The sequence below is a fragment of the Acinonyx jubatus genome, chromosome E4 (assembly GCF_027475565.1).
Source record: "Acinonyx jubatus isolate Ajub_Pintada_27869175 chromosome E4, VMU_Ajub_asm_v1.0, whole genome shotgun sequence".
In the NCBI taxonomy this organism is placed as follows: domain Eukaryota; kingdom Metazoa; phylum Chordata; class Mammalia; order Carnivora; family Felidae; genus Acinonyx; species Acinonyx jubatus.
In genome coordinates this window covers 2,407,590-2,424,317 of record NC_069395.1, presented here as the reverse complement: position 1 = coordinate 2,424,317, position 16,728 = coordinate 2,407,590, and the positions used below count along the sequence as shown (strand labels likewise).

The 16,728-nt window shown below is 63.5% G+C and overlaps 1 protein-coding gene across 8 annotated transcripts; it reads left to right on the top strand.

Annotated features, from left to right (window-relative positions):
* The first annotated feature begins 420 nt into the window (after positions 1–420).
* On the top strand, positions 421–16,728 carry INSRR (insulin receptor related receptor). Of its 8 annotated transcripts, XM_053209171.1 has the most exons (24): positions 421–618; positions 769–885; positions 1,531–1,687; positions 4,760–5,311; positions 6,563–6,866; positions 6,963–7,105; positions 7,311–7,455; positions 8,139–8,353; positions 8,602–8,728; positions 10,113–10,351; positions 10,747–10,914; positions 11,002–11,197; positions 11,555–11,596; positions 11,667–11,887; positions 12,131–12,267; positions 12,351–12,513; positions 12,721–12,826; positions 13,438–13,490; positions 13,675–13,904; positions 14,397–14,507; positions 14,640–14,799; positions 15,083–15,212; positions 15,330–15,464; positions 15,676–16,728. In XM_053209171.1, exons 3-24 carry the CDS (start codon positions 1,603–1,605, stop codon positions 15,914–15,916), a joined length of 3,903 nt encoding a protein of 1,300 aa, XP_053065146.1. In that variant the 5' UTR covers positions 421–618; positions 769–885; positions 1,531–1,602; the 3' UTR covers positions 15,917–16,728. The 8 variants fall into 8 exon arrangements, with proteins under 8 accessions (XP_053065146.1, XP_053065147.1, XP_053065150.1 ...); XM_053209172.1 differs by lacking the exon at positions 421–618 and having other exon boundaries at positions 758–885; XM_053209175.1 differs by lacking the exons at positions 421–618; positions 769–885 and adding an exon at positions 1,035–1,246 and having other exon boundaries at positions 15,083–15,244; positions 15,680–15,811.

The following is a 16,728-nucleotide window of genomic DNA, read 5'->3' as shown; positions in this document are numbered from 1 at the left end:
AACGGCCGGAGCGCCCCAAGGAGCCAGGAGGCCCGCTTTCAGGAGAGACCACAGGGTGGCGCTAGAGGCGCGCGCGCAGAGTGCGCTCCGCGGGGCTGGGGGCGCGGTCTGCAGCCCCCCAGAGCTGCGCCCCAGGCCCCAGCGACGGCCCCTGACCCCGGCCGGCCAGCGCCGGGCCCCAGGCCGGGTGGGGCCCCGCCGGGCTGGGCTGGCATCGATCGCCGCCCTGACAAGAGCATCGATTTCTGCGCGGAGAAATTAATAGATCTTCTCTTAGCTCCTCGGACCCGGGAGCCGCCCGCGGGTGGAGCTGGGGACCCTTCGGTCCTAGGAGGTCGCGCACCCGGAAAGCCCCGGGATCCCCAGCCCCTCCCACCCCGGTGGCCGCCGGAACCTGCCCGTCTCAAGCCGGGGAGGAGGCAGTAGAGAGCGAGGGAGAGGGTCCGGGAGGAGGGGTTCGGCCGGGAGGGCAGGCGAGGGCCGCAGGGAGCGCGCCAACCAAACCCACCTAGAGGGGTCACCAGGCCCTCAGCGCAGACCGTGCCCCAGCCCCGGGACGGGGACAGACCGACCGACCGACCGACCGGCGGCCCGCTTTGGGAAGGCGACCGGACAGAGGTGGGCCCCCAGGATCTGGGTCGGAACCGAGGGACTTGGCTGGGACGGATCCTCGCGCGAAAGCGGAGGCGGCGGCCCCCCAGGGGGCGGCGAGGGCCTCGGAGAGGCGAACAGCTTGAATGTTCAGCACACGGTTCGCGTTCCCGCCAGGTTCCAGCAGGCTCGCCCGGCCGGGTCGTGGCCGCCAGAAGTCGCCCAGCAGGTGTCAGGGCGGCAGAACTTACCCCCGCCCCCCACCCCAACCCCAGCCGGCACACGCGGCCCCACGTGAGTGAGTCCGCAGGGGCGATGGGCGAACTCGTTCCTACCATCCCCCTGTATTTGGCCTTATTTCCCCAACAGACCTGTCCCCCCTCAGTTGTCAGGCTAAATATTTTGGCTTGGCGGGAAGGGCGGAGAGAGCCCGGAGGTCCCAGCAAGCCAATCCGTTGCGCCCCGGGGCGCGGAGGGCGGGAGCTGGGCGCGGCCCCGAAGCGCCCAGTGATACCGCGGCCCCGTGCGGCCCCCCGACGCTCGCTCGGCGCCCAGCCGCCCAGACGCCCAGCGGGGTTCCGGACTTTTCTCCCGGGCGAGTCCGCGCCGCTCTCGTGGGCGAGCCCCCCGGGCTTCCTCGCCGCGCCGGCTCCGGGTTGGCAGGCCTCGCGGACTGCCTTTTGCTCTGCACCCTGCCTGACTCTCCCTCTCCGAGGCCTCTCTGAGCCTCCTCTGCTGCTTTCTGCATCTCTGCCCTTATCATTCTGCCTCTGGGTTCAGACCGAGTCTGTCTCCAGCTGCCTGTCACTGTCTTTGTGTCTCTGTGGCTCTATTCCCTTTTTGCCTCTGAGATTCCCCCCCACCCACCCCACCCACCCCCGCGCCCGTGGGCCCCCACCCTCCCCTCCCCTCTGAAGCCTGCAACTCTGTGTCCCTTAGGTCCTGCCAGACCCTGCTCCTCCCCGAGCCAGCTGCAGAAGCCAGGAGTGGGCACGAGGCAGGCCTGGGACGATGGCAGCGCCCAGCCTGTGCCCGGGGGTCGCATGCCTGCTTGCGATCCATCTCTCCTTGGGATTTGGCCTGGACACACTAGAGGGTGAGTCCCCCAGCGCTGCCTCCTGGAGCCCCATCTCCCCCCTCCCACACCCCCCAGCCAGCTGGGAGGCCAAACATCTGTTTACCTAGGGCATGAAGACAGGGGCGGCTCTCAGGACTTCCCACCAGGAAGAGCAGTTAGTTCCCCCACATAACCGTGTATCCCCCTCAGCCCCCTGCGATGTGAGAAACAGAGAGATGAAAGAGATCTCCTCCATCGTGCATTCCCAGAGAACAGCATGAGGAGGAGAGTCTCAGGGGTCGTTTCTCGGGTGCAGGGAGGGATGGGTAGCTGAGAACTAGGCACCATGAAGTAATGAATCCATTGTGCAGGCGGGAAACTTGAGGTCCAGAGAATTGAGAGGGAAAGCTGGACTGGGGCCCTGAGCGCTTGTCCCAGGGCCTTGTCCCATGTCCCCCACACTTAGGGCCAATCCACTGGGCCCAGGCCAGACCCTTCCTATGTGCAGAGTTGGGGAGAGGAGGACCGCATAGACCAGAAGGCCCCATGCAGGTGTGGGGAGCCTAGCAGGGGAGGAAAAGACACTGAATGTGCGACATTCAAAAGCGGGAAGGATTAAGAGCGTGCCCTTCCCCAGTCCCTCCGTCCCCTTCCAGACCGAGGCAGCTGGGGGTGGCGGGTCCACTGCTCCATGCCCCCCCCGAGGGGCCCCGTGGCGCCCTCAGATGGCTCAGATGGGAGGCTTCCAGGAGGAGGTCAGAGTCTCCCTTTCCTACAGAGACAGAGGGGAGCTGCAAAGGGTTGGGGTCGGGGGTCCCCTGAAGAGTGCTGGTGGGGAAGGCACTGCAGGCGAGGGACAGCCCCTCCCCCACTGCCGGGCCAGGACAGGGCACACAGATGCCAGCCATGAGCCTGGTTGTCAGGAGGGGAGCACGTCCCTGGGAGGGGGTGGGGCGTGGTGTTTGGTTGTTTGATCAGGGGACCCAGATGTCCTCTTCCCAGCACAGCTCTGCGCAGGGCCAGGTCCTGAGGGCAGGCAGGCAGGGGTTAATCTGTGAAGGTCGTAGATTTGTTTTTCCAAATGACTCCCATCAGGGGAGCCCTAGAGAGGCCGGGGCATGATGAGAAGTGGCATGTGGGCGCCTTGGAGAGCCTGATTGGCCTTTGCCTGGAGGGGCTAGAAGTGTTTTCTCATTCTCTCCCTCTTTTTGTGCATGTGAACACACACACACACACACACACACACACACACACACACAGCAGCTGTGCAGAGCCAAGCACAGGGACCATTAATGACAACAGGGAGAAGGTGTGATGCAAGCCTCAGGGAGCCAACCTTGCCTGCCCGCTACCAGGAGCTGGGTCTGGGTCTGTGTGGGGGTGCGGGGGTCTGTGTGGGGGCGCGGTGCTGCCGAGAGCCAGGCAGGAAGTGGGGAGCAGGATCCAGAGAGCCTAGCAGGACATGACTGGCGAGCCGAAGAATAGACTCGAATCCTCCAGCCTGGAAGGTATCCTCTGGAGCAAATGAGAGTGCATGGGCCAGGCATCCAGCCCAGTCAGGGGGCCGTCTCAGGTGCCTTGGGGAGAGGAAGGAAAGTGGGTCTGAAGAAGCCAGGCACACCCCGGTCCCCGGGGGAGGAGTGGATCTGGGAACCAGATGTCCACCAGTTCAAACCATGGCCCCTGAGTGCCCGGTGGACGCAGCCCTGAGCTGAGCACTGCGGACTCGGTGCCGACTAACAAGGGCCACCCTCGGGGGATCCCGTCCTTGGAGAGGTGACAAAAATGTGGACAACAGTTGTGGGGTGAGGCCCCAGGTGTTCCGGTGGGTGCTAGAGCCAGAACTGGCCAGCCCGAAGGGGGAAGTGACTAACTCAGGTCAGAGGATCGGGGACGGACAGGCTCGACCCGAGGTTCGCAGGACAAGAGCTGGGTGTGTGGCCAGGCCCGGGGAACCCTCCTGAGGCTTGGAGACATTAGCGAGGACCCGTTTATCAGCCCCCTGGATATCAGGCCGAGGAATTTTCACTTGAACTTTCGGCAGTGGGGAGCCACGGACGTCCCTTCGAGAGTAAACCAGTGCGGGGACCAGACATCCGGCTCCCTTAGGCCTGGGAGGGAAGCGGGAGGTGTGAGGCTTTGCATCCCAGTCACAGAATCCATTCATTCATCACATACTTGCTGAGCACCCGTTTTGTGCCAAGCACCAAGGATACAGCAATGAACTACACAAAGATCCCTGCCCTTCTGGAGCTTACCGTAAACAAAATAAGTAACTCAGACATTAGCCGACGTTAAGATGTAAGGAGAAAAGTTAAGTGGGAAGGGGGGTAGGGAGTGTTTAAACGGATGGTCAGAGAAGTCCTCATTGAGGAGGTGACATCTGAGCAGAGACTTAAAGAAGGTGAAGGACCGCGTACAGGGAACAGCGCTCTAGCCAGAGGGAACAGAATGGGCAAAGACCTCAGAGCAGAAGCTTGGCTGGCTTGCTTGAAAAACCAGCAAAACAAAGTCAGTGCGGCTGAGGAAGAGAGGCTGAAGTCAGAGAGGCTGCAGAGGCCTTGCAAGCCCCGTCAGGACTTGAGCTTTTAATCAGATGCGGGCCTCCAGGGGGGTGTGAGCAGCGCAGGAAGGTCACCCCAGTTGTTTTGAGACGATCCCTTTGGCTATAGAGTGAAGAGACCGGGAGGGGACGCGGGCGGAGGTGGGGGGCCATCTGGGAGGCCACCGCTCAGTCCAGGAGAAGGGCACGGTGCCCCGCAGCGGAGGCGGTGACTGAGCATTGGATGTGCTGTCGTTTAAAGGTGGAGCCCGCAGGCTCTGGGGGCGGGGGCGGGGGGGGCGTGGAGGGAAGGACTCTTCACCGTCGCCGCCGTCACTGTCACCGCAGGAATGAAGCAGGTTGGGGGGGAAGGAGCTCCCTGTGGCCCACGTCGACCCGTGGGGCGCCCGTCCTTCAAGCCGCCATGAGGCCTGTGAGGCCCAGGGAGGAGGCCGCCCCACCGCCACGGCGGAGCCCTGCCCCCACGCCGTGTGCCGCTCCCAGAGGGTCCCCCAGGGCGGGGCGGGGAGCTCAGTCCACTGACGGCTGCCTGCCGCCTGTGCCCGCAGTGTGCCCCAGCCTGGATATCCGCTCGGAGGTAGCAGAACTGCGCCGGCTGGAGAATTGCACCGTGGTGGCGGGCCACCTGCAGATCCTGCTCATGTTCACGGCCACGGGCGAGGACTTCCGCGGCCTCAGCTTCCCGCGCCTCACGCAGGTCACGGACTACCTGCTCCTCTTCCGCGTCTACGGCCTGGAGAGCCTGCGGGACCTCTTCCCCAACCTGGCGGTGGTCCGCGGGGCCCGCCTCTTCCTGGGCTATGCGCTGGTGGTCTACGAGATGCCGCACCTGCGGGACGTGGGGCTGCCGGCGCTGGGGGCCGTGCTGCGGGGGGCCGTGCGCGTCGAGAAGAACCAGGAGCTCTGCCACCTGTCCACCATTGACTGGGGCCTGCTGCAGCCGGCCCCCGGGGCCAACCACATCGTGGGCAACAAGCTGGGCGAGGAGTGCGCCGACGTGTGTCCCGGCGTGCTGGGCGCCAGCGGCGAGCCCTGCGCCAGGACCACCTTCGGCGGGCACACCGACTACAGATGCTGGACCTCCAGCCACTGCCAGCGAGGTGGGCGCCAGCCCAGAACACGACGGGGCGGCGGGGGGCCGGGGGGGGGGGCACCGGAAGGGTGGAGGCAGGCGGGCCGGTGGCCACGGGACGGCGCGCGTCCTCGCTCGGCCGGCACGGACCCCCTTCATTCTCACCCGTCCTGTGAGGCAGGCCATCTTTGTTATTCCCAGTTTGCAGATGAGGAAACTGAGGCTCGGAACAGTCAGGTAACCGAGGTGGCTTACGTGAGCTATTCCACGAGGCTTAGGGCAGTGCCTGGGTCATGGAGGGTGTTCTCTGTCCCGATAAAAGTGGCTGCAGCACGGGCGGGAGGCACAAGGCAGGCTGTCAGGTGGGATCCAGTCTAGCAAGGCAGGTGCAGGGAGAGAAAAACGGAAGGAGGGAAGGGAGTGGAGCGAAGCGGGGAAGTGAAATAAGGAGGGATGATGGGGGGAGGAGGCGGAGTTCACGGGGGGGGGGGGGGGGAGGAAAGGAGGACCGTTCAGAGGCTCGCAGCAGATCTGGGGTCCCCGGCCACAAGGAGGTCAGCTCCCTCAGCCCAAAGCCTCTGCTTCGGGGCAGAAGAGTAACCAGATCCCTGCTGTATCTGCCGGGCCCCAGCTCCCCGGTGCCTCCGTGTTGGCTGTAAACACGGCTGCTTCACATCCTCTGCCGTGTACAGTGTCAACACGCCCTGACTGACCCCCGCACGCCCCGCTCCCACAGACAGCGAGCTGCCACCACGCACAGTTCACAAGCCTTGGGCCCCCAGCCCCAAACCCACCTGCCACTGCTTGGAGCCGCCTCCTGCCCAGGGCAGAGAGCTGGGGAGGGGGGAGGAGGCGTGGGCAGGGCACGGGCGAAATGGCCCGTGGCAGCCCCACCTCGCACACACTCCCAGGCCCCCTGGCCCCGGGCCTCGGTGCCCGGGAGAAGCTGGCAGGCTCCCCCTGGCACCAGGCCCAGTGATGATCTGAGCACCAGGCCCAGACAGGGCAGCAGGCGGGGCAGAAGCAGCCGTGGTGGACGAGGTCACGGCTCTGCCCTGAGTTCCGATGTCCCTGGCCAGGCGCCATGGGAGGTGGGGAGCCACACAGAGGGACCGTGGTCCTTGTCCTCAGAACCCACCTGAGGAAAAGAGAGCCAGCAACCCCGTGCCATCTGAATGGGAGGAATTTGGGTGCGGACGAAGAGTGTTATCCCAGGGGGAGGGGTGGCACCAGAACCAAGGGGGCAGGGGCCAGGCCCGACACGGCCCTCTGTCCGCAGTGTGTCCCTGTCCCCATGGGCTGGCCTGCACCGCTGGGGGTGAGTGCTGCCACGTCGAATGCCTGGGGGGCTGCAGCCGGCCGGAAGACCCGCGTGCCTGCGTCGCTTGTCGTCACCTCTATTTCCAGGGTGCCTGCCACCGGGCCTGCCCCCCAGGCACCTACCAGCACGAGTCCTGGCGCTGCGTCACGGCGGAGCGCTGTGCCCGCCTGCGCTCTGTGCCCGGCCGCGCCTCCACCTTCGGCATCCACCAGGGCCGCTGCCTGGCCCAGTGCCCTCCAGGCTTCACGCGCAATGGCAGCAGGTGAGTGTAGGGGGTGGGGGGGGGGCACTCTCGGGTCGGTGAGGAGGTCCACGCTGGTCCAGGGCTCATTCCGCACCCTCCACTTGCCCCTGCCAGCATATTCTGCCGCAAGTGTGAGGGGCTGTGCCCCAAAGAGTGCAAGGTGGGCACCAAGACCATCGACTCCATCCAGGCCGCACAGGATCTGGTGGGCTGCACCCACGTGGAGGGGAGCCTCATCGTCAATCTTCGCCAGGGCTGTTAGTACCTTCCCCAGGCCACACCTCTCCTCCCGGCCGTGCCCCCTTACAGGGACCCAGCTAAGGCACCACTGTCCACCACCCCGGGTCCCGGTCCTGAGGGGCCCCCTCCTTGCGCCCCCATCCAGCAACGCGCCCTGCTCCCCCACCCCATGCAGACCTGTCACCTCCCGCCCTGCTCTGGCCCTGTCTTCCCCGTTTCCAGACAACCTAGAGCTGGAGCTGCAGCACAGCCTAGGGCTGATAGAGACCATCACCGGCTTCCTCAAAATCAAGCACTCCTTCGCCCTCGTGTCCCTGGGCTTTTTCAAGAACCTCAAACTAATCCGGGGAGACGCCATGGTGGATGGGTAAGGGGTCAGAAACAGCCTCTGACCTGATCCCTCTGTCACACCTCCTTGTCCCTAACCCTCCCAAAGCAGCGGCAAAGAGCATGGGCTCCGGAACCAGCTCTGCCTCGGACTATCTGTGTGACACCGGGTAGGTTACTTAACTTCCCTGGGCCTCAATGTTTCTTCTCTGTAAAATGGGGTTAATAGAACACTACTTACTTCTTAGGGCTGTTGTGAATACGACTCACATTGTTATGTATGAAACACAACAGTGCCTAGAACACAGTACGTACTATGTAAATTATAGTGACACTATACGTAAGCTCTACATAAACTCTACGGAGGTTGGCTATCATTGTTATCCGATGCTCTCAGCTGCAGAGCAAGACTGCCTCGGTTTGAACCCATCCCTACCACTGACCAGTCAAGGCCTACCTGTAAGGTAGCCAGGATTTGTCAACGTACAGAGAATGTTTTAAATTACCGTCCCACCAAGCGGTTTTTCATGTCTCCCTGGAACAGCCACGGACCCCCCAGGGGTACCCACACTGCAGCTGGAGAGGCAGAGCCCCAGGCTGAGTGCCCCTTCTCCCCTGTGCCCCCGGCAGGGACAGCCCCTCCAGGAGGAACCCATAAGGCACCCCCCCTCCCCCCCTTGCCCCCACCTCTCGTGCAGAGCAAGGTCCCCTGGCCTCCCCCAGGAACTACACTCTGTACGTGCTGGACAACCAGAACCTACAGCAGCTGGGGTCCTGGGTGGCTGCGGGGCTCGCCATTCCCGTGGGCAAGATTTACTTCGCCTTCAACCCGCGCCTCTGCTTGGAGCACATCTACCGATTGGAGGAGGTGACCGGCACGCGGGGACGCCAAAACAAGGCCGAGATCAACCCCCGCACCAACGGAGACCGCGCTGCCTGTGAGGCCCGACACCCCAACCCCGGGGAGACACGACCCGCGCAAAGCCCAGGCGCGCGCGCGCTGAAACACACCAGACACGCAACCGGGAGGCAGGGGGCGCTTGACCGGGACCCTTAGTTACGTCCGCTTCGGAGGCCGCGTGGGGGGAGGGGGTGCCGCGGGGTCAGGGTGGGGGCTCGGAAGTAGGTGGCTCGGGCAGAGACGAACGCGGCTGAGAGCAGGTGTTGGCCCCCCCGCCCCGTCCAGGCCAGACTCGCACCCTGCGCTTCGTGTCCAACGTGACGCAGGCGGACAGCATCCTGCTGCGCTGGGAGCGCTACGAGCCGCTGGAGGCTCGGGACCTGCTCAGCTTCATCGTGTACTACAAGGAGTCGTGAGTGCCAGGGGCGGGGCCAGGGCGAGGGGCGGGGCCCGCGCTGGAGTGGGCGGGGGCATAGCCACCGCGGGGCGGGGCCAGGCCCGGACAGGGCCGATTCCTTGGAGAAAGCGGTCAGGTGAGGGCAGAGCGCTTTCCGGGGGGGGGGGGGGGGGGGGGCTGTAGAGAACCCAGGGGGCCAAGACCCCCACGTCGCACTCGCTAGCAGTGCCCACGTCTGGCTCTCCCCTCACTTTATTCATCCCTCCGTGCCTCAGTTTCGCCTCACCAGTGAACTGGAGAGGACAGTCAGGACTTCCGAGAGACCAGGACAGGAGCCCCGCTGAGAAGGCTTGGATACTGAAACTTCAATTCACTATGCTAATGTTCTGTACTGAGCACATGCTCCTGCCCCAGCAGCGGTTTGGGGAGTACCCACTAATTTGGCCAGTTTTATGCGTAGCTTTGCCAGCATTTCATTAAAGCCAGAGGAAGGGAGGGAGCAGGGACAGCCAAGGGCAGGCTGCTCTTTTCCTCCAAGAGAGTGTACTGACCAGCGCAGGAGGGCCAGTGGTTAGACCACGGGAAGGATTTCTCCAAAAGCGTGGCTAGGAATCAAAACTAAAATTCTTAGAAGAGAGAGGTGGGTCTGGGAGGGCAGTCTGGGAGGGCAGCAGTGAGGAGAACTCCCCGTCTATGGGAGGGAGACAGAGGATGGGAACCACCTCGCTTGGAAGTCGTTCTTGGGAACTAAAATCGAGAGGCCTTAACCTTCCCACTAGCACAGGACCTGGCTGGGGGGAAGGGGGTGGGGAGTCAATGGTGGGTGGCCTGTCTCAGTGGTAGGTGAAGGTCTCTAGCATGGGGAGCTGAAGACTGGTAAATACAGATTCCTGGGCCCTACCCCCCCCCCCTCCACGCGCACACACGCAAGTTCTGATTCACTTAGTCCTGGGTAGGGCCCATGAATCTGCATTTCTAACAGGCTCCCAGATAATGCTGAATCTTCTGATCCATAGACCACACTTTGGCGAGCACTAACATGGGCTGCAATGTACCTGGCACCCCCTGCCTGGCTTGTGCAGTTCACAATCTACACAACTGTACCCAGCTGCCTCTGGGCTCAAAAGATAGAGAATCTTAGAAGTCCTTCACGAAGCTCCCCTACCATCACTGCCTTGCAGCATGGCTGTGGCTGTGCTCACTCAGAGACAGGCTGTGACTCCTGGCCCAATTCCAGCTCTGAGCAGACCCACTCAGTGAGTGCCCCCAAAGAGCAGGGTGCCTTCACGCCTACTGGAAGAATGGTAGCGACAGTCTTCAGGTGGTTCAGAGAGGAGGGGGTGCTAAAAACTGGGGTGGGGCTGAGCCACCCCTCAGTTCTGGGGGTCGGGATGTTCAGCCCCTTCCAGAACGCCACGGAGCACATAGGTCCAGATGCCTGTGGGACCCAGAGCTGGAACCTGCTGGATGTGGAGCTGCCCTTAAGCCGCACCCAGGAGCCAGGGGTGACTCTAGCCCCCCTCAAGCCCTGGACCCAGTACGCAGTGTTTGTGCGGGCCATCACACTGACCACTGCTGAGGACAGCCCCCACCAAGGAGCCCAGAGCCCCATCGTCTACCTCCGAACCCTGCCTGCGGGTAGGCTGGACTTCCAAGGGGGTGGGAGCTAGGTGCCTGAGTCGGAAGGAGAATGAGGGAACCCAGGCACCAGACATAGAGAAGCTGGGTCACTGAACACCTGGCCCCTAGAGACTGGGAAGCCAGATGTTAGAGTCCTAGAAAGAATAGGGGGCATCCGTCTGGGTCCTAGGGAGGCTGTGGGTGGGAGAGAGCGCAGGGGGAACATTTGAGCCAGTTCAAAGGCCTTCGAGGGACGGGGGGCCCTGGTTCTGAGTGCCAGGAAAGGGAGTTTGCGGGTCACTGATTCCTTGGGAGAAAGAGAGGGGCTTGGACCCCAGAGAGGGGCCCCTTACCAGACAGTATTTGAAAGGGGGATCCGCGGCCCCTCAGCTGTACCCTACTTACGTCCCCAGCGCCCACGGTGCCCCAGGATGTCATCTCCACGTCCAATTCCTCGTCCCACCTGCTGGTGCGCTGGAAGCCACCGACTCAGCGCAACGGGAACATCACCTACTACCTGGTGCTGTGGCAGCGTCTGGCGGAGGACGGCGACCTCTACCTGAACGACTACTGCCACCGCGGTGCGCAGGGCAGCGGCGCGGGCCGGAGGGGTTGGGACGCGGGCCGGGGCGCCGTGAGTCTAACTGCCTTTCCCTGCGTCGCGCCAGGCTTGCGGCTGCCCACCAGCAACAGCGACCCGCGATTCGACCGCGAGGACGCGGAACTCCAAGCGGAGACGGAGCCCGGCTGCTGCCCTTGCCAGCACCCACCTCCGGGGCAGGTCCTGCCGCCGCTGGAGGCGCAAGAGGCCTCGTTCCAGAAGAAGTTCGAAAACTTTCTGCACAACGCCATCACAATCCCCAAGTGCGGCGAGACGCGCCAACCCCCCCCACACACCCGGAGGGCCTGAAGGGCCGGGCCGCGGAGGGGCGGGTGTGGCTGGAGGGGTGTGGGCGGGGCCGCGGAGGGGCGGGTGTGGCTGGAAGGGTGTGGGCGGGGCCGCGGTGGGGCGGGTGCGGCTGGAGGAGTGTGGGCGGGGCCGTGGGGGGTGGGTCTGGCTGGAGGCGGGGGGGCGGGGCCACGGAGGGGGCGGGTCTGGCTGGATGGGGGTGTGGGCGGGGCCGCGGGGGCGGGTCTGGCTGGCGGGGGAGGGGCCTGGGTGGGGCCGCTCTGCGGGCGGGGCTGACCCCGGGCCGACCCCGCCCTCCCTGGCCTCCCCAGATCCCCCTGGAAGGTGACGTCCATCAATAAGAGCCCTCACAGGTGAGCGGGGCGGGACTGAGGGGCGGGGGTCCCGGGCCGCCGCCGTGGTTCTGACTCGCGCACTCCCCAGAGACTCAGGGAGGCACCGCCGGGCAGCCGGGGCCCTCCGGCTTGGGGGGAACAGCTCGGATTTCGAGATCCAGGAGGACAAAGTGCCCCGGGAGCGAGCAGTGCTGAGTGGCCTTCGCCACTTCACGGAATATCGGATCGACATCCACGCCTGCAACCACGCGGCGCACACAGTGGGCTGCAGCGCCGCCACCTTCGTCTTTGCGCGCACCATGCCCCACAGTAGGTGACCCCCGACACCTCTACCCACCCCCCACACCGACCCCAAGGACTCTACCCAATTAGTGCGCCAACTAGCGAGTTCGACCTCCCGGTAACCAGGGCCTCTGCCTGCTCACCCTTCCTAGTCCACAAGTCCGCATATCCTAGAGCTTCCTGAAACCTCCCAGGGTGGCCCCCTTGAGTTTGAACGTGAAGGTGAAAGGAAGTACTTGGGGCCGGACTGCCTGCTGCCCTCTCCCACAGGAGAAGCCGATGGCATCCCAGGGAAGGTGGCCTGGGAGGCAGCCGGCAAAAGCAGTGTCCTCCTGCGCTGGCTTGAACCCCCGGACCCCAACGGACTCATCCTCAAGTACGAAATCAAGTACCGCCGCTCGGGAGAGGTAGGTACCCCAGGGGACCCCCCACCCGGCCCCAGTTTTTGCCTCCATTCTCTTCCCAGACAGCTGTTCTGTGTTGTCCTCAGGAGGCCACAGTGCTGTGTGTGTCCCGCCTGCGGTATGCCAAGTCTGGGGGGGTCCACCTGGCCCTTCTGCCCCCCGGAAACTACTCTGCCAGAGTTCGGGCCACCTCACTGGCTGGCAACGGATCCTGGACAGAGAGTATCGCTTTCTACATCCCTGGCCCAGGTTGGCGTAGCCTCTGCCCCAGACTGCACTCCCAGCAGCCCCGCCTGGCTCCCCCGCCCCCCGCCCCTGCCACATCTCCGGTTGTGGAAGTCACAGCCACTCCACCGCATTCCTCCCCCTGCTCCTGTTGCCCTGGTGAAAGAAGCGTCCCCTGTGCCCTGACTTCTCCATCTTTGACCCTACCATCTGCTGCCCTCTGACCACCAGAGGAGGAAGACTCCGGGGGGCTGCACGTCCTCCTCACCGTCACCCCCGTGGGGCTCATGCTGCTTGTCATTCTCGCTGCCCTCGGTTTCTTCTACAGCAGGAAGAGGTGATGATGACCAGTCCTACCGTTTCCCATCCCCCTCCTCTCCCTGAGCCCTCATCACAAAGTCAGCGTGCAGTCAGAGGACGGTAAATGAGACAGGAGAGGACTCCCTAGAGCCCTAACTCATCCCCTGAGGGCAGCATGGAGGAGACACACATTTCAGGGGGGTGAGCGCGGGCCTCAGTTTACTGGTGAATTTCCCAACCTTACCAGTGAGAGTCCCACCTCCTGGGACTCCCCGGTCTGGGCACACGGGGACTGCTGGCCACCACGTTCTCAGCCTGCAGGGGAAGAGACAGGAGACCTGAGCATGTGCCCTGAACAGGTGCCAGATGCCCCCGGGGCTGAACACAAGAGGGCAACGGAGGCAGGATTTTGCTTGGCTGGACTCTAAGGGTCACAGGGTCACCAGAGTAGGCAGGAGCTGCTCTACTCCCCATTCCCAGCCTGTCACAGCCCAGATGCCGGGACTTGGAAAGTGCGTAGGGATCCCCAAGGTCACCCTTGATCAGGGATGGGGGTGTGGTCAGTAACTTCCCTCCTCTTTGTCCTCTGACATTGCTCCTTCCTTCCCGGGGACACTTCCAGCCTGACCCCCTCACCTCCCTTTGCAGAAACAGCACCCTGTATGCCTCCGTGAATCCGGAGTACTTCAGCGCCTCTGATAGTAGGTCTGGGAGTGGGTGGACAGGTGTGTGGGAAAGGGAGACAGGAGGGGAGGACAGCCACGCTTCCAGGAGACCCTCTTAGAGAAAGCAGCCTTGGGACCCGAGCCCTTTCAGAGAGGAGAGGGGTGGGCGGGGTGTGGCAGAGAGCAGTGTTCTTGCCTCGTGACCCCCACCTCCCCTCAGTGTACATCCCTGATGAATGGGAGGTGCCTCGGGAGCAGATCTCCATAATCCGGGAACTGGGCCAGGGCTCCTTTGGGATGGTATACGAGGGACTGGCACAAGGACTTGAGGCTGGAGAGAAGTCCACACCCGTGGCCCTGAAGACGGTGAACGAGCTGGCCAGCCCACGAGAACGCATTGAGTTCCTCAAGGAAGCCTCTGTCATGAAGGCATTCAAGTGTCACCACGTGGTAAGGGAGGATCAGGGACAATGCCAGGGTAGGGTCATAATTGGGCTGAAAGTCATATGGTAAGACGGATAGAGAGGGTCAAGGATGAGGTCAGGGCACCATTGAGGTCAGGGTTGGGACTGTGGCGAAGATCCTAATTGAGGTAAAGGTCATGGTTAGGGCTGGACTCAAAACCGGATCATGGGAAGACCATGACAGAATCATGGCTGGGGCTGGGATCAGTCATGGCTGGGGGTCAATACTCAGTGTCATTAGGATCATGATTGGGACCAAGGTCAGAGTTGGGTGAATCGTGAAGATTGGAATGATAGTTATGATCAAGTTCGTGGGTTAGAGTCAAGGTCATTGTTAGATCAGGATTAGGGCTGTGGTCATGGTTGGGTTTAGGGTCAGGGTTGGTGTCTGGGTCAGGTTGTGGTCACAGCAGGTCAGTACTTTGGCCAGGTGGGTCAAGGAGAGGGGACCTGCAACCAGGCTCTTTGTCCGTCCCAGGTACGTCTCCTGGGCGTGGTGTCTCAGGGCCAGCCAACTCTGGTCATCATGGAGTTAATGACCCGTGGGGACCTCAAGAGCCATCTTCGATCTTTGCGGCCTGAGGCAGAGGTGGGGACCAGAAAGACCCTGGGCCAAGGGGCTGGAGAGTTAGAACTGACTTGGGCACAGTTGTGGGGGAATCCTTGGGCAGGAGTCCAACCTCCGGGTTCCTTCTTCACCAGCCCCCTGTCTTGGCTCTAGAACAACCCTGGGCTCCCGCGGCCAGCACTGGGAGACATGATCCAGATGGCTGGTGAGATTGCAGATGGCATGGCCTACCTTGCCGCCAACAAGTTCGTGCACCGAGACCTGGCGGCCCGAAACTGCATGGTGTCCCAGGACTTCACCGTCAAGATCGGGGGTACGCAGGGTGCAGCGGGTAGGGGCAGCCTGAGGAGTAGAGTGACCCTCCCTGAGCTAGACTAGGAGATCCAGACCTGGCCCCCAGCTCTGCCCCTAACAGCCACTCCCCCCACCCTGGATCTCAGGCTTCTCGTCCAAGGCCAGGGGGTGGTTGGCGTGGGATGATCTCTGAGGTCCTTTGAGCCGCCGCATTCCAGGATTCTTGGGGGCTGTGCAGGGGGAGAGGGCCGGGGCTGGTGTGGCCTTCCGCGGCCCCACACCTGTCCACCCTCACTTTGCAGACTTCGGGATGACCCGAGACGTGTATGAGACAGACTATTACCGCAAGGGTGGGAAGGGGCTGCTGCCCGTGCGCTGGATGGCCCCTGAGTCCCTCAAAGACGGAATCTTCACCACCCACTCGGACGTCTGGTGGGGACTGGCTGGAGCAGAGGGCTCAGGGGGTGTGCAGGTGGGGCTGGGGAGGGGCCCAGGTGCACTGCGCGGCGTGCAAGGTGCTGGGCTCAGGCCCTCGTGCATGCCCTCCAGGTCCTTCGGTGTGGTGCTCTGGGAGATCGCGACTCTGGCTGAACAGCCCTACCAGGGCCTGTCCAACGAGCAGGTGCTCAAGTTTGTCATGGATGGTGGGGTGCTGGAGGAGCTGGAGAGCTGTCCCCTTCGGCTGTGAGTGCCCGCTGCCCACCATCTGCCCTGCCCCGCCCCCGCGACGGTGGCCCCGCCTCCTCTGATGCTGTAGGTCCACCGGTGCCCCGCTCTGAGCCTTCCCATTCTGAGTCCCCACTACGACCCCATTTCCGCCCCCGTGGCCCTCCCGATGTAGTCCCCCACACCCCCCTTGCACCAGCTGGCCTTCTCACGCTGCCCCCCTCCCCAGGCAGGAGCTGATGAGCCGCTGCTGGCAGCAGAACCCACGCCTGCGGCCCACCTTCACCCACATCCTGGACAGCATTCGGGGGGAGCTGCGGCCTTCCTTCCGCCTCTTTTCCTTCTACTACAGCCCAGAGTGCCGGGACGCCCGGGTGTCCCCACTGCCCGTGGCCGAGCCCGACTCCCTACCGACCCCAGAAGGGGCTCCCTCAGACTGCAGCCCCCAAAATGGGGGCCCGGGGCACTGAGGCCACCCTATTCTCTGGGTGACAGGCCTCCCACGGGCAGAGAGGAAGGGTCCTGACCTTTGAGGCCCTGAGGTGTGCAGACATTCACACCCCACCCCATGCTCAGAAGGGTCATGGGGGCGGCCCAGGCTGGGCCAGGGAGCAGGAGAGGGAGGATTGGGTGGGGGGCAGAGGGGGCAGAGCAGACTCCCCATAGGAGTCTGAGTTTCTCCACGAGCAGCTCAGCAAGGTCACGGCAGGAAGAGTGGACAAGAAGTCCAGCCTGGGGGGCGGGGCCCACCCACCCAGAAGGTGGGGTTCAGAGACCCCCAGCCTCAGCTTGGGGTGTCCTGTGGACCTCTGGGACCATCAACACACTCAAAACCAGAGGAGCACCCGCATGAGGCCGGGAGCCCTCTCTGTCCCAGTGTGGAGGTGGGGGATGGGATGTCCGTACGAATGCCCTTCTCAGCCCCACGTTCCCCCTCCTCCCCTCGTCCCCACGCATCAGGGGGCGTGGGGAGAACCCAGAGACCTGGGTGAGCAGGTTCCTAGCCTGTAGCCTGCCCTCACTTCCTCCCCTCCTTCGCCACACCCAGGACCCCCCAAGTTTGGTGCTCCTCCGCCCTCCTCCCCAGGGGCATCCCTTGGTGCAGATTCACCCCTTCTCCCAGCCCCTTCCCCTCAACCTCCCCCCTGCCCTAGGATGATTAAGGCTTTGATCCTTCAAGCCTTGCTTCCTCCCTGCCCTCACTCCTGCCCCCCAACCCCCGGCCTCTCAGGGGAAGACTGAAGGAGGCACAATAAATGCTGAGGTCTGTTTGTGCCCTGGT